Source organism: Octopus bimaculoides, chromosome 2 (assembly GCF_046866305.1).
Source record: "Octopus bimaculoides isolate indiv1 chromosome 2, ASM4686630v1, whole genome shotgun sequence".
Classification (NCBI taxonomy): domain Eukaryota; kingdom Metazoa; phylum Mollusca; class Cephalopoda; order Octopoda; family Octopodidae; genus Octopus; species Octopus bimaculoides.
In genome coordinates this window covers 36,434,898-36,459,968 of record NC_142929.1, presented here as the reverse complement: position 1 = coordinate 36,459,968, position 25,071 = coordinate 36,434,898, and the positions used below count along the sequence as shown (strand labels likewise).

Below are 25,071 nucleotides of genomic sequence, written 5' to 3'. Positions count from 1 at the left end.
CAGAGATAGAAATTAGAATTTACAAAAGTTCTGTGGCTCAAATGTCCATATACTCAGTAGTAAGAAAGTTGTCTTCTATACACACTCAATAATTTAATTGAATATTCAACTAAGGAAACTCACCATTTGAGTTTTGGATTTAAGAGCATCTAATTCTTGCATGACAACCCAAGGTACCACAATAAATGGTGATCTTTCAATATCTGAGAAAAATCAGCAAAAGAGAATTAGCTAAATATTTTTTTTAATATGCTCGAAAAAACTTTATAAGTACAAACTATATAGAAACACAGTATTGGAGAGATTATTTTCTATATGCATAAAACCTGAACTTTAACATGTAGAATAGATTATATAATATGTCCCCCAAAATAGTGTGAAGCCTGATTGATTTGGTATCTAGAATTTAAGGATTGCTTCCTAAATGTTAGTTTGGTAGATTTTTAGTACAGCATACAGCTGGATGATGATACATAATAATGACAATGACCCATAGATGGAAGGGGTCGGCGATCAGTGTTAAACTAATAGTACTAAACTAAGTAACTAATAAGCAGCTTAGTAACTTAAACATCATTCATGGTGTCCTTACAGTGTATAAAGAAATAACTGCTCAGTAATTAAAGATAAACAAGCAAAATTTTGACAAAGGTCTCCAATCCTGTAACCCAACACCATATCCACAAATCATTATTTTTGCAATAATAATACTGCTAAACTGTCTTTGTTGTTTCCTGTATTTGAAGAAAATCTGGAAGCTGTTTTCCATGGTACTCAAAGTGCTAAATACTTCTGATCTTTGCCATATTTATCAAGATGATTTATATGTTGCCAAGACTTGTACTGGTGTATTGCTCACACATCTGTGATGGCACTGCTGTTGTTGTAACAAATATTCCACAGACTAGTAAAAGTTCAGTTAGCAACACATTGGTTCATAGATGCACTGTTTTCGTATTCTCTGCCTCTTTGACCTACAGTAATGACTAGCTTGCTGAACTGGCTTACTGCATGGCCTATTTGACATAAGCATTTCTCATCTTATCATCCCTCTAGTATCTCACCTCCAGATTCCATACTAAACATTTGGTCAAATTATTTTTTCCTAGAGCTCTCCCTGCTATCTTTTTTTTTTTTCAGACATCAACATAGATGTTCAAACTGCACATCAATTCTGTCAAACTTTCCAGTGTGTGAGAAGACCTGCAAAGGTCATGGACACTACTTTTCCTCCTTTGACTAATTTAGCTAAAAAAAAGTATTCAACCAATTATAGTTATCATAAATCCTACATCCCAAGTGGTGACAATGATCATAATGATGATGATAATACACAAGAGATTTAGGCACTGAATGTAATCATGCAACACAAACATAGCAACCTGACAATCTGAATCTTACAATTTCTGATGAGATTTTATGGAAACCTCACATATATAAAATTGCTAAATTTGCATCCCCAATGACTAAACTTCCTTTTCACACTCAGAAAATACTTTAGCTCTGATTGCTTGATGACCCTCCACAAACTCAAGAAAGACCATTCGTGTACTATTTAGATATATTGAAGTATTATGGGATGACACTGTTGCCAAGCAAACAATTATCCTTCACTACCTTGTAATGGACATCCATCTGACTGGCACTCTTACTTCTCTCTGCCTCCTATTCTGCTGTGACAATGACATATGCTCCTTTGAACTACTTTACTACATACCCTCCCTCTCTCAACATAACTAGTCACCTCTCTTATCATTCCTACTATGTCTCACCTTCCAGATCCTAAAGTTAATAAATACTGAACTTAATCTTTCATCTCTAGTACAGCAGCCCTCAATTGTGTTAGGATAGATGGACTTTGTCCCTCTTTTTCTGCTTCAACCCTTTAGCATTTAATCCAGCTATATTTGGCCCGAATATTCTACCTGTTTTAAGTTAAAACTGACCAGATCCAACCTCTCAAACCTACCCTACAATGTAATTCTAAAAATATACAAACACACCATTGAAATCTTGAAGTTACAAGATAATGTGTGATTAATTTTAAAAATGTGAATAAATAAGCAATACATTTGACAAAGAAATCTGAATGCTAAAGGGTTAAAAAAAAAACACAATTTCAGTAGCAAAGTGCTATTAAAAGTATTGTAATATTTTCAAAGTTTTAATTCTGCTTTAAGTGTAAGATGTTCAACAAATGCAAGAGATTCAAGAAGTGTAAAAAAATTTTGCTTCATTTTATTCATCAATATCTCTGAACATTATTTCAAAGTACATAAATATAATATAAAAATTATCATATTGCATTATATTAAAGAAAAGAAAATGGCTTTACCTGAATAAAAACCATCCCGGATTTTTTCTATCACAGCTAAACCAGACTTTAAGAGTAAAATATTGGTATCAAGTATTATGTAAGCCATCTAAATAAAAGAAAATCATTTAAGTAAATCAACTTCTAGCTCACTAAGAACCAATATATACTTATGAAATACTATTAAGATTATAACAAACGTGTTTGTTATAATAAAGATTATAACAAATACATCATCTATCTTTCCTCTTAACCTTCTCATTTTTTTTAAAAGGGTTAATAAAAATAATTTTCTAACACTACTTTTTAATATAGGCACAAGGCCTGAAATTTTGTGAAGAGAGGTAAGCCAATTAAATAAATTCCAGTGCAACATTTTATTGACCCCAGAAGGATGATAGGTAAATCTGACCTCAGTGGAAAGGTTAATAAATAAGATATGATTGTCTAAGTGGGTAGTAACTCTGAATAAACACTGACTTGGACTGTGATGAACAGTCCAACCCATGCCACCATAGAAATCAAATATTAAATGCAATTGTTGGGTATGATTCCCTCATGGACAACCTGATTAACTATATGGGTGACTAGGCCATATCCTACTCCATACCCTGACTGGCAGAGTAGGATATGGCCTCATCACCTGTATAGTTAATCAGGTTGTCCATAAGGGAGTCATACCCAAAGATTGGTGTAGCAGCATTATAGTCAACTGCTACAAAGGCAAAGGTGACTATGCCTTAGACAGAAATAATTCCAGAAACATCAAATTGTTGGACCAGGCGATGAAAGTCACAGAAAGGATCATAGCATAGCTTTGTTAAGCTATACGCAAACAAACTAGTGGAGACGCAAGTACATCCATCAAAGGTTTATTACTTTACGTACATCAGGGCTTCAGTCGCCAGTTATTTCTGTTTAGTTCATTCAGATTTGTTGACTTTCTTTTGTTTTTCTTCTCCTACTGGAAGTCCCTTTCGCTGCTGACCAACTTCCTAGCTAGCCCGCAGTAAAGTTCCTGTCTACAGTTCGTCTGCCACGAATCTTGCCCTACATAGCTCATCACCAGAACTGTTGACTGTCATTGGAAATGGGAAGGCATTTTAATTTCTCTCAAGCCTACGCATGTCCTCGGCTGTTATAGCCCATGTTTCACTGCCATGCAGCATAGCGTTGACCATTATACCACTGGATAAAAAATTTTGTCAGCTGCTTTTGCTAATTGCCACAGGTCTTTGATTTCGGTCTGAGTTATGAGGGCCTGGATCTGGGGTGGCACCTTGCGAAGAAATTTTTCCCTAAACATAAAGGAAGGTAACTCACCAGGGGGGACTAATGCCAACATCCTGCCCATCAGTTTTGAAGGCTTAGAATCACCTAATTCCTCATCCAGTATCTTGGCTGCCGCTTCTCTTTGACTGCATTGGAATGTATCCACTAGCCTATTTTTCAATATGGAATATTTTTGTGTTGGTGGGGGTTGGGTTAAAATGTCCAGCACCCTCGTTGCTGTATCTTCATCTAATACCGCTACAATGTGCAAGTACTTTGTTTGGTCAGCTATTACCTTGTTTATATCGAATTGGGCTTCCACCTGCACGAACCACAGTTCAGCCCTCTTAGGCCAGAACTGTGGTAGCCTCAGTGTTGTTTTGTTGCTAGCCATGTTTGTTTCAATAGTGAGAGCTGTTGTTCTATCATCCAGCTCACCAATTATAGCTTTGTTAAGCTATATGCAAACAAACTAGTGGCGATGAGAGTACATCTATCAAAAGTTTATTACTTTACGTACATCAGGGCTTAAGTCACCAGTAATTTCTGTTTAGTTCATTCAGATTCGTTTAACACTCACTGTTGACATTCTTTTGTTTTTCTTCACCTACTGGAAGTCCCTTTCGCTGCTGACCAACTTCCTAGCTAGTCCGCAGTGAAGTTCTTGTCTACAATTCGTCTGTCACGAATCCTGCCCTATAATAGCTCAATTAATTAGGAAGAGAGTTAGTGTAGATGAGATGCAGTTTGGAATTGTACCAGGAAGGAGCACAACTGATGCTATATTTTTGGTCAAGCAACTGTAGAAGTATTTAACCAAAAATAAACTTCTGTACCTGGCTTTTGTTGACATGGAGAAAGCCTTTGACAAGGTCCCTCACTCCCTTATCTGGTGGTCAATGCAGGAGCTAGGGATAAATGAGTGGTTAGTGAGAGCAGTACAAACCATGTACAGGGATGCTGCCAGTAAGGTGAAGGCTGGTAAGTATAGCAGTGAATTCAACGTACAAGTAGGAGTTCACTAAGGCTCAGTTTCCAGACCCTTCCTGTGTATCTTAGTCTTCCAGGCCTTAACAGAGGAATTCAAGACCAGCTGTTCCTGGGAGCTCTTCTATGCTGATGACCTTGTTCTTATAGCTGAATCACTAATTGACCTAGAGAAGAAATTTCAGATGTGGAAACAAGGCCTGGAATCAAAGAGCCTTAGAGTTAATTTAGCAAAAACTGAAGCCCTAGTAAGCTGGAAAACAGACAAACCACAAGTTAGCAGTAGTGGAGAAAGTCTTGAAAGTGTAGTTGCTGGGATAAGAATGGGCTGGGCAAAGTTCAGAGAGCCTCTACCTTTGTTGGTAACCAAGAGCCTCTCCCTCAGAGTGACAGGCAGATTGTATGATGCCTGTGTACATACAGCTATGTTACATGGCAGCGAAACATGGGCTTTGACTACAGAGAACTTGCAAAGGTCTGAAAGAAATGAAGTTAGCATGCACAACAGAGTTTAAGAGGAAAACTGAGTATAAGAGGCATCAGATGTTATGTGCAAGAGAGAAGACGGTGCTGGTTTGGTCATGTGATGTGTGATGTGTATGGATGAGGAGAGCTGCATAAAGAAGTGCTGAGCTCTAATTGTGGAGGATAACTGTGGAAGGGGTAGACCCATGAAGACATGAGACAAAGTGGTGAGAAAGGACCTTTGGACACTGGGCCTCATTAAAGAAATGACAAGGGACTGGGGGATGTGGCAATTTGCTATACTTGATTAGATGCATCAAGCTAAGTAAAATCAATGTCTTCCACACATACAGGCTTGTCCCTTCAGGTGCTGGTGCCACTTAAGAAGCACCCATGCCAGTACTGCGTTAATGCACCTGTGTCAGTGCTGTATAAATGCACAGGTGCTGGTTGCAAGTAAAAAGCACTCAGAACACTCTGTTAAGTGGTTGACATTAGGAAGAACATCTGGCTGTAGAAACCATGCCCCAACAGACAGCTGGAGTCTGGACAGCTCCCTGCTAGCCAGCTCCATGTCAAATTGTCCAACCCATGCCAGCATGGAAAGCGGACATTAAACGATGATGACGACGACAACAACGATTAATACAAGTAATATATAAAATCAAGATGGAATGAACATGTGATCATATCTGAACATTTGCATTGTATTTTCTTTCTATAAAGGTATTTGCTTTTGTGTAGAACAATTATGATTGAACTGCATATTTAGTTGAATAGCAAAACTGGTATGATTTGAGAGATTCAAAACATTTTAATTTGGAGGGAAAATAGACATTGGTATAGTGACTAGCAACATAACTGAAATCAAACAGTTACAATTAATTGTTTCAAATGGTTTTGAACTAAGCTCATTGAAAACTAATAACCATTCTAGAGGTCATCAGTGAAGAATAATATAAAAAAAAAATTATAAACCTGTTTAGGGGATGAATTGGTGACTGCTGCATAATCTTCAGAAATGCTCCCTGTCAAATCTCCCATTACCTGTTGGAAAATGTTAAGAGAAAGGAAAATGAAATACAAAAAGACAATTTTGAATACCGACGAATTTGCTAAGTAAATGCAATATAAAAGAAATTGATTTTATTGCTAAGACATTTTTCAAAATATACTTACTTCATTTGAAGGCTGACAAATCAAAATTTTACGGACTTCTTCAATCTGAAATAGGGGAAATGACAATAATAAATGATTAAATCTGAAAAAAATAATGTAAAAAGTCCATGCACAAATTTAAATCATAATTTTTTTATATTCTGTATAATCGACCAAAACAAATTGTAATAAAAACTGCACAATTAAGAAGTTCGATTCCCACTACATGGCACTTTGAGCACATGTCTTCTACTATAATCTTGAGCTGACCAAAGCTTTATGAGTGAACTTCGTAAACAAATATTGAAAGAAGACTCTCTGTGTGTGTGTTTGTGTGTTTACATATCATCCATGTCTTCAGAAGTTATAATTCATAGACAGTGTTGTTGATATCAGTTTCCTTGTCAATAAATCATCCACTTGCTTCATACCATCAAAGCTGCATGAAATAAGACATACTCGAAAAACAGAGACTTGTTAACAACAGGAAGAGCATCAGGTTGTAAAATCTTCTTCCCCCACCACTGTCTTTCTTCAACTGAGGTAGCTATGTATCTCCTTTACTGCAAGACATCTATTTCTCTCCCTCTGTTCATTATCTGCCACAAAGTCACCTCCCTCAATACTACTCCCTGCTCAGTTCAGGGGGTCTTGTTTTGTATGTTACTTGGTGATCTCACTGCTGCTAGTGCCACATAAAAAACACCCAGTACACTCAGTAAAGTGAATGACATTAAAAAGGGCATCAAGCTGTATTAATCATGCCAAAGCAGAGCTAGGCACAGTCTTCTGCTTGTCCTTTTCCTCTAATATATTATATATTAGAGGAAAAGGACAACAAAAACCAAGGCAGGACATATATATACACACACACACACACACACACATATCACCATCATCATTTAACGTCTGCCTTCCATGCTGGCATGGGTTAGATTGCTTGACAGGAGCTGGTAAACTAGAGGACTGCACCCAGCTCCACTGCCTGCTTTGACATTGTTAGTACAGTTAGATGGCCCTTCCTAATGCCAACCACTTTACACAGTGGACTGGTAGCTTTTAACATGGCACCAGTACAAACACACACACACACACACACATATATAATTGGCAATCCATCAGTTCCGATGAGTGTTCCAGTTGATCCAATGTATGGACCAACCTGCTCATGGAAATAATGTGCAAGTAGCTGAGAACTCCATAGACATGCATTAATGTAGTTTTGAGGGATATTCAGCGTGATACAATGTGACAAGGTTAGCCCTTTGAAATACAGGTACAACTCATTTTTGTCAGCTGAGTGGACTGGAATATCAAACTTACAACCATTAGCCAAATACCATAACCACTAAGCTGCATGCTATATATATATATATATATATATATATATATATATATATATATATACACATACATATATACACATATATATAAATATATATACACACACACATACATACATATATACACAAACATCATTTAACATTTGCCTTCCATTCTTCCATGCCGACATGGGTTGGACAGTTTGACAGGAGCTGGTGAACCGGAGGGCCACACTAAGATCTACTGTCAGCTTTTGGCCTAGTTTCTACAGCTGGATGCCCTTCCTGATGCCAACCACTTTACAGAGTGTACTGGGTGCTTTTTATGTAACACCAGTACTAGTAAGGTTACTAAGTGATACACAAGACAGGACATCCTCAACTGAGGAGTGAACAGCACTAAGGGGTGTGGCTTTCTGCCAAGTGATGACAGGTTAGAGTATGATAGAGGGATAGAAATAGGTGTTTTGCTGTAGAGGGGATATATAGTTACCCCTGTTGAAAAAGAAGAGAGGAAAGAGAAGATGGTGAAGAAGATACATTGTGTGTGTGTGTGTATGTGTCTGCGTGCACGTGTGTGCACACACTCGAGCATCTGTTTGAGCGAGTTTGTATTTCCCCATATCTTTACGTGTGTTTGCTAACAACAAATAACAATGCAAGCGGTGTCCGTTGCTTTCAGTCAATCAGAGAAAACATGTAAAGGCTTATCAACACGTCCTGACATGTTTTCCAATCTTTGTAAACAAAAGGCTCATTTAACAGTGTTGTTTGTTTCCAACTGATCATGTAACTATGGCAGGTTACGTGATTATTACCTTGTGTGGAAAAAGGGGAAAGTTGGTGACAGGAAGGGTGTCTGACCATAGAATATCTACTACAATGAATTCTGCCCAACCCATGTAAGTGGATGTTATGATGATGGTGATGTGTAAAATTCCAGAGGTAACTTAAACTAAGATGTTGTTGTAGAGACAGCAGTATTGAGAAGAGAGTTTTACAATAATGAAAATGATGTAAAAGTCTGGGAAATGATCCTCCTTGGCATAATTAGACAATTAACTAAAATAGTTTGCAATGTAAAAAGTAAAAATTCATAAATGAAAACTGACATCTACAACCATTGCTTCATCTTCTTGGCAAGTATCTACTTCCATAGGTTGTGTTAAATCTGAAACAATAAATAACAATCAATGAATTCAATTATAATTATGGTTACATCAAAAAAAGAAAATCAAGTGAATATTTCTATAGGTGCAGGCATAGCTGTGGTAAGAAGTTTGGGTACTTTTTCAGAATTCCCCTCAACCCAATAACTTTTGAACCAGTAATTTTTTTTAAAAACATTTTTCAGATTCATGTTTTCAATATCAGAGATTACAATTTAGCAACAAAAAAAAAATTTATTTCAATTATCCCCCCACCCAATTTATTTACTTTGTTTACAGTTGACAAGACATGCTGTCATGCATAAAATGACAGCTTCCAAATCCTGTTTCTTGATTGGGTGAAAGTGATCAAACTTTATGTCTGTGTAATTTTTTAAAAACATTTTTCTGGAAAAAGTGAAACAACTCCAGCAATTTAGCTTGGAAATGTACTTTATTGTACCAAATTTTAAAATTTTCCATAAACTTTAATTGAAATGCTGGTAGCCAAACCAACTAGATCCATTATAGAACCATTAGAAGTTAGTGTCGAACATACAGTGAAGTTGATTAAAACAGTATATAACCACAATTTAACTTCATTATTTAATTATGAACTTTATTGATATCAGCAGCTATAATATCTGCCAATTGCTTGACTAAACAGCAACAATTGAATTGACAATTATGTTTTGTCAAGATATTGTTACATCATGTGAGAGTTTGTTGCACATGTAACCGAAATATGGAATTGACAAAGGGTGGTAAAACAAAAGAAAGATTGAGATGGCGATGTGGAAGGCCGTGTAAAAAGGAGAAAGGTTTGAGATGTGACAAATTTTTTGCCAATAGTAATCTGGACTTAAGAGAAATTTTAATATTCATTTACTTCTGGGCATATAAAGAAGCATCTGAAAGAAAATGTCAATGGAAGCTAGGATGGAATAGTGAGACTATTTGTTATTGGAAGAATTTCCTCCGTGACATACATGCAGTTGCTTCACTTTTTCCAGAAAAATGTTGTCAAAAAGTTATAGAGGTTTAAAGTTTGATAATTTTCACTCAATCAGGAAACAGGATTTGGAAGTTGCCATTTTGTGTGTGACAGCATGTCTTAGCAAATAAATTATGGAGGGGGGATAACTGAAATAAAAAAAAATTCTTTTTTTTTTGCTAAATTGTAATCTCCGATATTGAAAACATAAGAAAAAAGCTTTTAAAAAAAATTACTGACTCAAAAGTTATAGGGTGGGTGGAATTCCAAAGAAGTACTGAAGTTTGTTTTCCAACCACAAAGTCTTGGGTTGAATCCCACCGCATGGCACCTTTGGCATGTTTTCTACTACAGCCCTAGACTAACTAAAGCTTTGGGAGTGGGTTTCGTAGATGGAAACTGAAAGAAGCCAATCATGTATATATATATGTGTGTGAGTGTGTGGGTTACTAGCTCCTTGCCTTGACTTCATGTGATTGTTGTAAACAAATATCACTGCCATGCAAGCAGTGTCCTGCATTTCCAATCTTCCATGTAAACATGTCTGGTCATGGGGAATATTACCTTACTTGGAAACAGGAGAGGACTGATGAAAGGGCATTCGGTAGTTGAATACCTGCCTCAACAAATTCTGTCCAACCCATGCCAGCATGGAAAAGTGGATATTAAACAATAATCATCATCATCATCATCATCATTGTTTAACGTCCGCTTTCCATGCTAGCATGGGTTGGACGATTCGACTGAGGACTGGTGAAACCGGATGGCAACACCAGGCTCCAATCTAATTTGGCAGAGTTTCTACAGCTGGATGCCCTTCCTAACGCCAACCACTCAGAGAGTGTAGTGGGTGCTTTTACGTGTCACCCGCACGAAAACGGCCACGCTCGAAATAGTGTCTTTTATGTGCCACCCGCACAGGCCAGTCCAGGGGCACTGGCAACGATCTCACTCGAAAATCCTACGGGAGCCAGTCAGGCGGTACTGGCAACGGCCACGCTCAAAATGGTGCATCTCATGTGCCACCCGCACAAGAGCCAGTCCAGGGGCACTGGCAACGATCTTACTTGGCTTGCCGGGTCTTCTCACGCACAGCACATTTCCAAAGGTCTCGGTCAGTAGTCATCGCCTCGGTGAGGCCCAATGTACGAAGGTCTTGCCTCACCACCTCAGCCCAGGTCTTCCTGGGCCTACCTCTTCCACGGGTTCCCTCAACTGTTAGGGTGTAGCACTTTTTCATGCAGCTAGATGATGATATATTATGCTATAAAAGAATTAACTTCTTAAACAAATATCTAACAATGATTTATATTAACCCTAAGTACTAGAATTCACCTGAAAATTATGTTTTTGCTTTGTTTTTTTATTAAACAGAAATGTGCTCATATACAAAATATACACATGAGAAGAAATGTGAGAATTAGTATCATTGTTTTATTATGCAGATTGTACTAAATTCCTTTTTAATCTACATTTATAGTGTGTTTTTTCACAGCAACTCTTTTATTATAAGAGAATTTCATAACCATTAATCACCATCTTATTTCTACATTACCATATCTTAGAAATTAAATTAATAATTGATAGAAAAGGGTTAGAGTGGGAGAGAGCAGACAAGTTTTATAGTTTTGAACATCTGGTGTCTAATGGTTTGTCCACATTATTCTGTAAGGAACACAGAGCCAGTTTCCCAATTTTTCTGGTGTATATATTCCTCTGTGGGTGGGTCACCAGTCTATCAAATATAATTCATTTTTACCAGTTGAGTGGACTGGAGCAATGTGAAATGAAGTGTTTTGCTCAAAAACACAACGCATTGTGTAGTCCAGGAATTGAAACCACAATCTCACAATCATTAGTTCAACACCCTAACAACTAAGCCATGCACCTCCCCTAGTGTCTATTACTATCCTATAATTGATACTGAATATAGCAATACTTCTTTCTTGTGTTTATAAGTATGTCTACTATTATGATGGTTTTTCCCTTTGGAAATAAAAATTTTTTAAACTGTAAATTGATGTACTACTAGATGAATTAAGGATTAATGTTCCAGATTCAATAAAGGAGCCAATAAAACAGATCATCATTGAGCATAATAGTTGTCTTTCTACAACCAAGAAGTGGTGGCACCAGGAATAGCATTAATTATTGGATCAAACAATAAAATAATCCAAGAAGACATCATTTATCATCCACTTTTCCATGCTTGCATAGATCAGACAAATTGTTGAGGTAGATTTTCTACAGCTGGAAGCCCAAAGTGCTATGCAGTGGGACTGATGTTGGATGGTTTGACAGAAGCTGGTAAGGGCGGCAGCCACACCCGGTTTCATAGTTTGTTTTGGCATGGTTTCTATGGCTGGATGCCCTTCCTAACACCAACCACTTTACAGAGTATACTTCATTTAAGTAGGAGTGAGGAAATAGAGCAGGCATAGTTAGATGTCTTGCTTAAGAGCACAATACAATGATAGGTAGAAAAATCTGAATCCTTTAATCTCATAGCTGCTGTATGTCACTGGTGTTTTATTGGTTTCTCCCCAACCCAAAGCCTAAAAGACAAGATCAACCCATCAAGAATTTGAACTCAGAAATGTTAGATCTGTATGAAATGTACAAACACCACTTCACTATCATCATTTAACGTCTGTTTCCCATGCTGGCATGGGTTGGATGGTTTGACAGGAGCTGGTAAGGACGGCAGCCACACCAAGTTTCATAGTTTGTTTTGGCATGGTTTCTATGGCTGGATGCCCTTCCTAACACCAACCACTTTACAGAGTATTATGAGTGTTTTTTTATGTGACACTAGCACCAGTGCTATTTAACATGGCCCCAGCACCGGTATCAATTCTGCTATGATGAACAAATCTTCTTAAATACAGCAAGGCAATCATATGGAATTATAAACAAGTACCATGGTATTTCAAGTTAGAAGTAGAATTTCTCAACAAAATATTTACAATTGCCTAGCAATTTATAAACCTTAATGTCTATCTTCTTTGCACATTAAACATCGACTATAGTCATCTCAAAAAGTTTACACAAAACAAATACTTACCTTTAAAGCCAAATACATCATGAGAAATTAGTAAAGGTTTTTTCAGACTTTCTGACACATCACCTGGGTATGAATTTGTTGCTTGTAACTGAGAATCAACTAATGAAGAATGGTCCTCTATTCCATCCAAAACACAAGAATTATTTTTATTGACAGGTACTGAAACTGTTTTCCTTTTCTTTTTTACAATTTTCTTTTTCTTTGTAGAATCAGAATCTATCTGTGAGGTGGTAGTATTAGAATCACCTGTTTCAGGTAACTTGTGAGATTTCTTTAAAGTTTTGGATTTTATCTTAAATGTTTTCTTTTTGCCTATTTTTTTCTGATTAGGACTATCTTCTAAAAGTTTTACTGGTTCTGTTAAACCTTCTGACTTGGATTTTACAGATCGTTTTTTCTTTTTCTTTTGGGGTTTTTCTTGTTTTGCCTCTAAAGGCAAATGAAGTAACTTCTTTTCTTGGAAACTTTGAATCCATTTTACCTGAACTTTCTCTCTTGCAGTATTCACAGGTAAAATCCCACTTTCCTTTATATTTTTTTCAGAAGAATTTAATCTTTTCCTCTTGTTTTCTTCTTTTTCTTTTACTGGTGGCACTTTGGTTTTCTTTTTTTGTTCTTTATTTTCACCATTATCAGAATCAGAACCATAATCAGCCACTAAAGAGCAATTTTTCTGATTAAGAACAGTGACATTTGGAAGAATTTTCTTAGGTGTGGCTGATACAGTAGAGCCAGAGTTTTTAATTTGATGATTTTTAGTCCGTATGGCACGAGGCACCATTGAAGCTTGCCTTTCTTTATTTCTTTTCTTTGAAGTCTTTGCATCTTTTTTACTTTCTTTATCTTTCTTCTGTGAAACATCATCTTCTACCACAACCTATAAGAAATGAAGAAATTATGTCAGTCATCCTGCTTTCTAAGACAATCAGGTGAATGATATAAGAATAAATTTTAAGGTTCACTTTCACTAGTGAAATCACTGTTTATATTACATTATTATATGGTAAAGAACAATGAAGGTTATGAACAGATATGGGAACCAGGAAGTTAATTCCTAGTTTACTATTTTACTATCTTATGGTCTGCAGATAAAGTATAATCAATGTTAACTTTGCTTTTCAGCTTTAGAAATAATAGAATACATTCCAGTAACATGAGAAGATAATGGACTATCACACTCTCCCTAACAAAAAGAAGGCTTGTATTTTTATAAAATACTAGCAGAAATACCCGGCTTTGCCCGGGTTAAAGAGAATAATGAAATCTAAAAACGCCGTCTAGACTACGCAACCCTCAACTGTTAGTAGCTACGATACCATATTTCTACCTTAATAAGTTTCCAATCCATGCCATATATAAAGTAAATACACATAATTCAGAAACACGTTTTGTGTATTTTATTTCGTAACCAAACAAACAGGTACAGATTATAAATAATGAAAGGCCAATTTTGGTGATTCATTTGACAGAGGTAGTAGAGAGACAATGCAATGATAAATCTGAGGTTGGATCTTGAAAGTTTGGATGAATGCTGCCTCAGTTAAATCTCTTGTGGTTCCAAATGATGTCATCTGTAGTACAGCGTCGTATTGTCTAATTTTGTTTTGCAAATGTTAGGAATTTTGGTCAGTTGATGATAACAGTTTCTTCAATAGCTCTGGAGGTTGGGGATTGTGGAATTGTTGGGAATGTTTTTAACTTTGGTGTTATATGTATTGCTTGAATTTCTTTGACATATGAAATATATGTATTTTCACTGGGTTTGTAAAAGAGAGTTGTGTAGTTCTCGAGTTTTAGGGATTCACACAGACACACAGACAGACAGACACACATTCTCATCTTTATATATAGAGATATGTATACACACACACACGCACCCAAACACACGTATATATATGTATATCAATATAAATATATGAAAGTCAATGAAGTTTCGTAAAAGAAGGTGATCATGTACATACTTTCTTGCTGTTGTGATTATAACACCTCGTTGTAAACAATGTTCCTTGTTTTCCCTTGTGGAGCATATGCAAATAGGTTTTATTTGCTGCCCACTCTTGAGCAGCCAACATACAGTTGTCCATGTGAGAAGCAGGGCTCTTCCAAGAGAAGACCAGCTACAGACAGTGCTCATCTGTTATGTTCGGGTTAAAATTTCATCAACATCAAAAATATATGAATTTTCATGGGAGTTATGGCCGTTATGCATAGAATATAATTTCCAAATTGCAAACAAAATTTACAATCGATAAATGTCTTAGAACAACCAGTCTCTCATCTGGGAAGGTCTTGAAATCAATGTTACCAACTGGGGACTATGTGTGTCACAGTGATAATAAAAAGACTCAAAGGAGGTCTGCAACGAAATAATTTTACTCAACACTTTGCAAGTGAATCAGTGGAGACAAAGATGCGTCTCATTTACTTGACAATTTATGCACCACATTGCAGAAATCACAATGTAAGTATATCTGAAAGGGTAGTCTTACACTGTTGTACCGTTGAATTACAAATAATGCTCATCTGTTATGTTCGGGTTAAAATTTCATCAACATCAAAAATATATGAATTTTCATGGGAGTTATGGCCGTTATGCATAGAATATAATTTCCAAATTTCATAAAGATCCATTCAGTACTTTTGACGTAGTTTTGGACAAGAAAACAAATGACTAATGTGTGTGTTTGTGTGCATGTGTATGTGTGTGATGGGTGTATATATGTATAGATATCTGTATGCATGTATATATATGTATATATGTGTACATATTACATGTACATCTATATATATATATATACATCTACACATGTGTATACATATACATGTATGCATATAGATCTATATCTATATATATATCTATACATATACGTGTACATATACATCTTGGCAGTGTTGGCTATAGCCTAGTCACCCGTATTATGAACCAGGTGATACACGAAGGAGTCATACCCAATGACTGGTGTAGCAGCATCATAGTCAACTGCTACAAAGGTAAAGGTGACGCTTTAGATACAAATAATTACAGAGGCATCAAGCTGTTAGATCAGGTTATGAAAGTTACAGAGAGGGTCATAGCCCAACTAATTAGGGAACGAATCAATTTAGATGAGATGCAGTTTGGGTTCGTGCCAGGTAAAAGCACTACTGATGCCTTATTTCTAGTGAGACAGCTGCAGGAGAAATACCTAGCTAAGGATAAACCTCTGTACCTGGCTTTCGTTGACATGGAGAAAGCCTTTGACAGGGTCCCCCGATCCCTTATCTGGTGGTCAATGAGGAAACTTGGGATAGAAGAATGGTTAGTGAGAGCTGTGCGAGCCATGTACAGAGATGCTGCCAGTAAGGTGAGGGTTGGAAATGAGTACAGCAATGAATTCTGGGTAGAGGTAGGGGTCCACCAAGGTTCCGTCCTCAGCCCCCTCTTATTTATCATAGTCCTCCAGGCAATCACAGAGGAGTTCAAGACAGGTTGCCCCTGGGAGCTCCTCTATGCTGATGACCTTGCCCTAATTGCGGAGTCACTATCAGAACTAGAGGAGAAGTTTCAGGTGTGGAAGCAAGGTCTAGAATTGAAGGGCCTTAAAGTCAACCTAGCTAAAACCAAAATCCTAATAAGTAGGAAGGTAGATAAAACACAAACCCCTTCAGGTAGATGGCCCTGCTCAGTATGTAGAAAAGGAGTAGGTAGTAACTCTATAAGATGTACCCGGTGCAAGCTATGGATCAAAGGCAGGTTAACTAGCAAGTTAGTTTTTGTTTGTGGCAGATGTTCAGGTGCAATAAAGACTGTAAACAAACAGGAAACAACTTCTATCTCATTCCAGGGTGAAAAACTAGAGGTAGTCGATAGCTTCCGCTATCTGGGCGACCAATTTAGTAGTGGGGGTGGGTGCGCTGAAAGTGTAGCTGCTAGAATAAGAATAGCCTGGGCAAAGTTTAGAGAGCTCTTACCCCTGCTGGCGACAAAGGGACTCTCACTCAGAGTAAAAGGCAGACTGTATGACGCATGCGTACGAACAGCCATGCTACATGGCAGTGAAACATGGGCTGTAACTGCTGAGGACATACGTAAGCTCGCAAGGAATGAAGCCAGTATGCTCCATTGGATGTGTAATGTCAATGTGAATACCCGTCAGAGTGTAAGTATCTTGAGAGAAAAGCTGAACATTAGAAGCATCAGTTGTGGCGTGCAAGAGAGACGATTGCGCTGGTATGGACATGTGGTGAGAATGGATGAGGATAGCTGCGTGAAAAAGTGCCACACCCTAACAGTTGAGGGAACCCGTGGAAGAGGTAGGCCCAGGAAGACCTGGGCTGAGGTGGTGAGGCAAGACCTTCGTACATTGGGCCTCACCGAGGCGATGACTACTGACCGAGACCTTTGGAAATGTGCTGTGCGTGAGAAGACCCGGCAAGCCAAGTAAGATCGTTGCCAGTGCCCCTGGACTGGTTCTTGTGCGGGTGGCACATGAGATGCACCATTTTGAGCGTGGCCGTTGCCAGTACCGCCTGACTGGCTCCCGTAGGATTTTCGAGCAAGATCGTTGCCAGTGCCCCTGGACTGGCTTGTGTGGGTGGCACATAAAAGACACCATTTCGAGCGTGGCCGTTTTCATGCGGGTGACACGTAAAAGCACCCACTACACTCTCTGAGTGGTTGGCGTTAGGAAGGGCATCCAGCTGTAGAAACTCTGCCAAATCAGACTGGAGCCTGGTGTTGCCATCCGGTTTCACCAGTCCTCAGTCAAATCGTCCAACCCATGCTAGCATGGAAAGCGGACGTTAAACGATGATGATGATGATGATGATACATGTCTCTCTCTCTCTCTCTCTCTCTGAAAGTATCTGTCATTACAGTATCGAAATGTGATTGTTTCCGTTAGTGGAATAACTTGTACATATACATCTATATGTATACATATACATTTCTCTCTCTCTCTTTCTCTCTCTCTGAAAGTATCTGTCATTACAGTATCGAAATGTGATTGTTTCAGTTAGTGGAATAGTTTCATTTTTAAAGTGAAAGTATTTGACATGAGTGTTTTTGTTTCACTTTTGACACGTAATACTTAAATAGTGGAGGAGATATTATGTTGCCGTGGGCTCGAACTCTGCAAGAAGTTAAACATTTTTTTTGACTAAATCACAACTGGAACCCTAAGTAAGGCATGTGTAAAATTTGAATGAAATTGGTTGCATAGTTCTCGAGTTTTAGGGATTCACACACACAGACAGACAAACAGACAGACAGACAGACAGACAGACACACATTCTCATTTTTATATATATAGATGAATCTTATAAAAATATTCAGTGATTCTAAGTTCAAAATTTTTATAGTTTCAAATTTTTTATAATTTTCATTACTGACTATAAAGTTACATGTTCAAATTCTACTAAAGCCATCGTGTTATACTGTTAAGCAAATTGTGCCCTCGCCAACCTAACCAAAAAATAAACCCCACTGACTTCATACTTGTACAGCTGTAATTATGATGAAAATATACAGCCATCAAAATACTTACTTCAACAATTCATATGCAAATATCAACAAACTTTAATTCATATTAAGAACTGTGAACAGTGTCCCTGTTACTTACATTATTACATGTCTTTATTTATATCATTAAGTGTCCCATATTACCTAGTTCATCAATTTCCATAATTCCCCAATAAATTTTGACTGATATATATAAACTGTAAGTGTACATAAAGAAAAAAATATATAAAAAGGATTGTTATAATGCCTTTGTATTCAGTGGTTAAAAGTTTGTTGGAGTATCAAAATTAATGTTCCTTAATGCTAATTTTCATATTTCACTTATTGCTATTGTTGTTTTGAATTTGTTCAGCTTTGATTGGATAGATCTATGATCCAAGGCATTCCAGCTTTTTATCCAATCATAGTACATTATTTAATGTAGGTATCCTTTTTTTAAAACAGTAAAATTTGATTTGTGGGAGATTTGGCTGCTACCTCTAGCAGTCTGAATGCTCTTTCATTTTAATGCCTAACTGAGAAAAAAAAATTGAGTGATCTGAGACTTTAATGTTTTCAGAAAATGTGAAAAAAAAAAAAAAAAAAACTTTCAGAAAGCAAAATATTCAGTGAAAAATTTAATTGTTACCAATGAATTTGACCAACCTTCTATCTAAATCAAGTTTTTCTGTTTTAAAAAGGGATACCTACATTGAATAATGTAGTCCTCAATGTATTATGATTGGATAAAAAGCTGGAATACCTTTGATCTATCCAATCAAAGATGAACAAATCCAAAATGGATAATGATAAAATATAAGCAAAAAAAATTACTCTAATTTTATGTAATTTATTTGCATTCCTTAACAAAACATTGAATTTAAAAAGAAAATTCTTTTTAAGTAACATTTGATCTACAAAGAATACTTTTGGTTACATGTGTATTGTCAATTATTATAGGCAATAAATTACTTCCAGTATGATATAGTGTTCTCAGTTTTACTTACATTTTTTTTCCTTTTAGCAACTAAATAGTAAGTTTCTTATTGTAAATAATCCAACTATATTTGAACAAAAACTTCATGTCAGAGCTTTGTATACTATAGTCAGCATGTCCACTTGATATCCACACATAAAATTATTAAAACATAATTTATGAGTTATATAATAGAACTTTGCTATTAAAAATTATTACATTGAGCAAGACAACTAACTCAGAACATGATGACCTGTACGAAAAACATGCAAAAACTGATTTTGATGATGACTGAAGGAGAAAGTAAAAGCAAAGAACAACTAAGTTTTGAAAACACTAAAAGGCAAAAAAATAGATAATGTAGTAGTGTTATTAACTGTTTGCTCTTCATTGAATCCATTTTTGCTAACAAAGAACTCAGGTTTCCTTGAATATTAATGTTCAGCATTAAAAACAATGGATTGCATCTAATAAAACACTTAGCCAGACTCGAGATATAATTTACATACAAAAATTTAAAACATAGTTTCAAATAATGATTACCTTCTCATCACAAGGTTTTTTCCATGTAGTTAATCCAGTTTCTTTGTTATAGTAAAAAAAATTTCCTGGGTGTGTTTTTGACTCTCGAGAAAGCCATCCTGGAGGTAATTCCGACTTCGATGACATCTGGAATGCTGTTGATCATAAGTCTGCTCAATCAGAGCTGGCCCAGAGCTAAACAACAGCATAAGCTTTAAAAACACAACCTAGAAAGAAAGATTTAAATGTAAAAATATATTCCTTGCATGAGTAAAAAAAATAATTAGATGAGTGACAAAGAAACTGGACTTCCATTGGTTTTGATCATGAGTATTTAGTTGTTCAATCAAATTTACTTTGAATTAATATATAAGTGGTTGAACACTCCTGAGATGTATACCTTTAACCTTTTTGATACCAATCTGCTTGAAACTACCCCTGGTTCTATGGTACAAATTTCATGTTTAATCCTTTAACATTCAGATTACTGTTAAACTTACTTGTTCACATTGTTTTGAATTAATTATGCATTCTTGTGGCTTTGAAATTTTGATGATATGATTAATTTTTGAATGACATTGTAAGGTACGTGAGAGAGGTAGGATCTGGCCAATTTGAACATAAAGCAGGTGGAATATTTGGGATGGATATTGCCAGTTTAAATCCAAAAGGGTTAAAGTGATCTAAATTAAAGCCTTCCAACAAAATTCCATGTTTAATGTATGTTCCAAACACCAGCTTAATAATGATAAAGTTATTTTCCAGAATTTTTCATTATTTGGAAAATTAACTGAGACAAAAGCAGTGTATTTCACCAGAAACATTGTAACAAAAAGGTTAAATGTAATTCTCAGGTGGAATCAATTTGACAAGGCTGCACCTTTAAATTACAGCTACAATCAATCTAATAAGCTTCCTCATAATTTTCATCTGCTCAATTTTACTCACTAAGTTTCATTCAACCAAAGATACTTGCCCAAGATGCTATACAGTGGAGCTGACTTCCTGGTTGCAAAGTAAATTTCTTAAATATTTGTATTAAATCACCTCAAATGTACATGGAAAAATAAGAAGAAAAATCTCCAAGTTAAATGACAAGCATTTGGAAACTTTTCAAAGTTACTCTCCAAAATAACATGCAGGTATGACAATGGCATCAAGCCTATTTTAAACTTTACTTCCAGTTCTGGTATTTATTTCATGATAAAAATGCTAAAGTAACCTCAAAAGGACTTGAACTTGAAGCATCAAATTATAATAGTTTTAAAGTAGTCAGAGTGATAGCCTAACTTCACACTTAATTCCCACTAGTTGAAAAAAATTAACATTAACTTTAAGAAGATGCTATGAGTTAGTTACATATTAAACTGATATATCTGACTGCCCTTTTTTTCTTTTTTTTTCCTTAACATCACTCATAAAGTGGAGGTAGTATTTATTTTCCTCTGGCTTAAACAACATAGTATTTTATTCCTAGCACAGGTTAGAGCGTCGAGCATACAATCACAAGGTTGTGAGTTCGAATCCCAGACCAGGTTGCGTGTTGTGTTCTTGAGCAAGACACTTTATTTCATGTTGCTCCAGTTCACTCAGCTGTAGAAATGAGTTGCAATGTCACAGGTGCCAAACTGTATCAGTCTTTACCTTTCCCTTGGATAACACTGGTGGCATGGAGAGGGGAGACTGGTATGCATGGGCGGCATAAACAACCTTGCCTGGACTTGTGCCACGGAGGGTAACTTTCTAGGTGCAATCCCATGGTCAGTCGAAAGAATCCATATATGGGAGCCCATGTTAGTATCTAAGGGGCCCATCCCCTCAAGTTTGAGAATTTTTTATTCACTCCTGGAAGAATGCATTAATTATTTCAGCCTGGCTGTGTTTGTAGACAGTTGAAAAGAATACTTTTAACAAAAAATAAAATTAAATGATAGCATTGTGGTTGCGGGTGGGCCCCCCTTAGTCTCCTGGCAACCAATATTTTTATACCCAGTCCACCACTGACTTTTTTTTTCTTGCCTTTAACCCTCCAACACGGAGTATAGGCCACTTAATTGAATTCCATGTCGCATAATTTTTCGCTTCTGTACTTATACTTTGCCATGAGTATCCCTCTTTCTCTAGTTCCTTTTGTGTTGATCTATGCCACGAGTTCTTAGGCCTACCCCTCTTTCTGTATCCACCCAGATTCCACTGTAAAGCACTTTTCGCTACATTTGGTATGTCTTTTCTAATTGTGCTACTAATCCACTTCCACTTTTTCTTAAATATTTACTCCCTAATCGAAACTTGATTCGTTCTTTGCCATAGCTCCATATTGCTTATGTGTTCGGGGCCATCTAATATTAAGTATACTACGCAAGCACCTGTTGATGAATGATCGTATTTGCTTATTTGACTTAACTGTTGTTCGCCATGTCTCAGCCCCATACAATAACACAGCTTTTACGTTAGTGTTAAAAATTCCTATTTTGTTCTTTATTGAAATTACACTTGTATATATCTATAATAAGAGCAACTTACCAAGGAATGTCATGCCGAGTCTTGCATGGAAACAGAGCTACGGATAAATTCGAAGTAAAAACAGGAGTTCGACAGGGATGTATACTTTCTCCCTTTTTATTTCTACTAGTTATAGATTGAATTATGAAGGAAACTACGATTGAAAGCCAAACAGATGATATAGTACTACTTTCACAAACATATAGCCAAATGCAAAATAAAACGTCAAAATTAGAAGCAATAGCTGCCAAACTAGGATTGAAAGTCAACCGCGACAAATCAAAAATTATGCAAGTTAATGAAGAAAACAGCGAACGTATTAAACTAGAAACCGGTGAACTAGAGGATGTAGCCGAGTTTACGTATTTAGGTAGTAAGATAACGTTCTCAGGCGGCACCGACGAAGATATTAAGACGAGAATAAGTAAGGCAAGGACCGCTTTGCACCTGTTAAAAAAGTATGGAGCGCAAGTGTAATTTCAATAAAGAACAAAATAAAAATTTTTAACCACTGATTATATAGCAACAAAATATGAATGCAAAGGATCTACAATGAGAGAGACGTATGATGAATATAGACATGAGCACTATTAATTTATAAGAAAAGTTTGGAATAAGACAGTTGACAAAACAACTGGATATTGGTTGGAATGCCAACTGCACCAGTTTAAAAAATATATAAATAGGTGAAATATGAATGATAAAGTTCTCTGGGTTGCAGATGAATGACATCTGTAGAAGTAAACCAAAAAAGAATTTGGAATGGTGCTTATAGAAAATATGAGAACATTTAGATCGCAGAAAGCTCAAAGAACAATGGTAAAATTTACCACGGTAATGATATAAAGAGCTTTTCGACACATGTGAGCAGGGGAAATGGATTTCATGATAATAAAAAGAACTACATTTAATGCTGACTTTAAACTCAACGCTGCAGTTTAGTAATATTAATTATACATGATTTTCTAATTATAACATTAAAATAACCACTCTATCATTCGAGGGTGCTGTGCAATATATGCGAAATACTGATGTAACAGTACTTCGAGTTCCTGGCGTTGTTGAATTCGAGTCTAAACACAAAAAGCACGTGATATTTTCGACTTTCAGTTAATAGAAAAAGTACAAGTATGGTCATGATACAATAACAGAACGTGCTGTATTTCTCAAATCAAACGAAAATATATCGTGATATGGTTCTTCAAAACAGTATATTCTTTTCTTTTTTTTTTTATAAAACTTTTGAATCTGAACACGTAAATTAAATTCATAACGATGTCATTTTAAAAATCATTTCCTGCGTTGGTGTTATAGGTAGAATCTAATTGTTAATCTCATTTATTTACCCATTTTCATTTACTATTTTTACTGCTGTGATTTTAAAATTTAACAGGAAAAACATACGTTTGAATTTAATTCATTTACTGTCACGATAAATTAAACAAATCTGATTCTTGACATTCTTACATATTTAAAATCTTCGAATGATGCGAAATAAGTAATTTTAAAGCTAAAAAAATGTATAAAAATTACAATATTGGTAAGTCACGATAAAATATCGGCTGAAAGTTTCTAACACTTGATCTACACTAAAACATATATGTGTAATTTTTTACCAACTTTACCTATGTGGTTACCATGTAGTTTCTTTTATAAAACAAATTCTATTTCTTTTAGATGAAATATGGGCATTCTTTCGTAGAATGCCGAAATATATTTATTATGCAAAAATCATGCAAAAAATATCTCCTACAAACAATATACTTCGAAAGAAAATTTAACATTAAAAGAGATCTAAACGATTTGAAATAAGAAACTGTCAGCGGTAAGTAAAATGTAGTTTTATCCATGGAATATAGAGTCGTAGCAAATAAATACATACACTATAGTTTATGTTTTCATGGAAATATTCTGTAATGTAACATTATGAGTTAATGTTAATAATTTGGCAGGTAAACACATGGTAGCAGCCATTATTGTAAACAAGCTATATGCCGGAAATCAATTCGTTTAAAGTTGCTTTTTATCGACATTTCAATTCAAGGAAATATATATATTATATACATAAAATTAGCACTCGAGCTATGTTTGTTTCATTTTAAAAGTAATTTTTTACACGATTAATTTAAAAGGCAGAAACTAATTTTGTAATTTATTTGACTACATAGCGCAAAGATATTCACGTATGACGCCCAGCAATTTACAGGCGGATGCTATCTCTTCTACATTTATTCATTTCTTACATAGATTTAACCTCCGATTTACTAAGGTGTGAAGAGATTGTATTACATACTAGCTGTTGTCAAGGTCATTGGTAGTATAGATGTATTGAAACTATAATAAACTGCAATCAAAATCACCTCGACCTTCAAGGAGTGACAGCCAAATTTCCCTCAAAGCATATGTAAAAAGAGTAGGGCACATCGGAGTGTCTAGTCCTAGATACACTCTATTATTAAAAAAAAAAGAAAAGAAAAAGCAGGTGGGTCTCGACTGAAACGTCATTGATCACATGCCTGTCTGCTATACAACATTACTAATCACTGTATTAAATTCTGTTTTATAGTGCTTGTCACTTCTACTCTGCACAAATACAAAAATACAAGAATTTTGATCGAGGTGCATATTAAATTTTTGATGTAGTATATAACAGTTAAATTGTAACATATAGGTGTCACCCAGAGCTGCTTAGCAGCATTATAGGCCGTGAGTCAAATCAATGCACTAGGCCCTATATCATCATCATCATTTGACGTCTGTTGTCCATGTTGGCATGGATTGGACGGTGTGACCAAAGCTGGGGAGCTGCACCGGACTCCAGTCTGATTTGGCGTGATTTCTGTGGCTGAATGACCTTCCTAACGCCAA

The 25,071-nt window shown here is 36.0% G+C and overlaps 2 protein-coding genes across 5 annotated transcripts in view; one reads left to right on the top strand and one right to left on the bottom strand.

The window, feature by feature from the left end:
* LOC106884359 (uncharacterized) overlaps positions 1-24,683 on the bottom strand; it is a 44,377-nt gene extending 19,694 nt beyond the window's left edge. The window contains exons 1-8 of one of the 4 annotated variants that reach the window (XM_052976300.2): positions 24,564-24,683; positions 19,723-19,928; positions 12,725-13,601; positions 8,631-8,689; positions 6,218-6,262; positions 6,017-6,085; positions 2,336-2,423; positions 124-203 (exon numbers count right to left, since the gene is read on the bottom strand). In XM_052976300.2, the coding sequence (XP_052832260.1) occupies positions 124-203; positions 2,336-2,423; positions 6,017-6,085; positions 6,218-6,262; positions 8,631-8,689; positions 12,725-13,601; positions 19,723-19,848 (1,344 nt within the window). In that variant the 5' untranslated portion in view covers positions 19,849-19,928; positions 24,564-24,683. Of the gene's footprint in view, positions 1-123; positions 204-2,335; positions 2,424-6,016; positions 6,086-6,217; positions 6,263-8,630; positions 8,690-12,724; positions 13,602-19,722; positions 19,929-22,224; positions 23,900-24,085; positions 24,245-24,496 lie in introns of those variants that run through there. The other 3 variants (XM_014935704.3, XM_014935702.3, XM_014935703.3) reach the window with 3 other exon arrangements.
* The window catches only part of LOC106884360 (endoplasmic reticulum mannosyl-oligosaccharide 1,2-alpha-mannosidase), a 67,575-nt gene continuing 66,406 nt past the window's right edge, over positions 23,903-25,071 (top strand). Inside the window, exon 1 of the mRNA XM_014935708.3 lies at positions 23,903-24,028. The gene's annotated coding sequence lies outside the window, so the exon portion shown is untranslated. The remainder of the gene's footprint in view (positions 24,029-25,071) is intronic.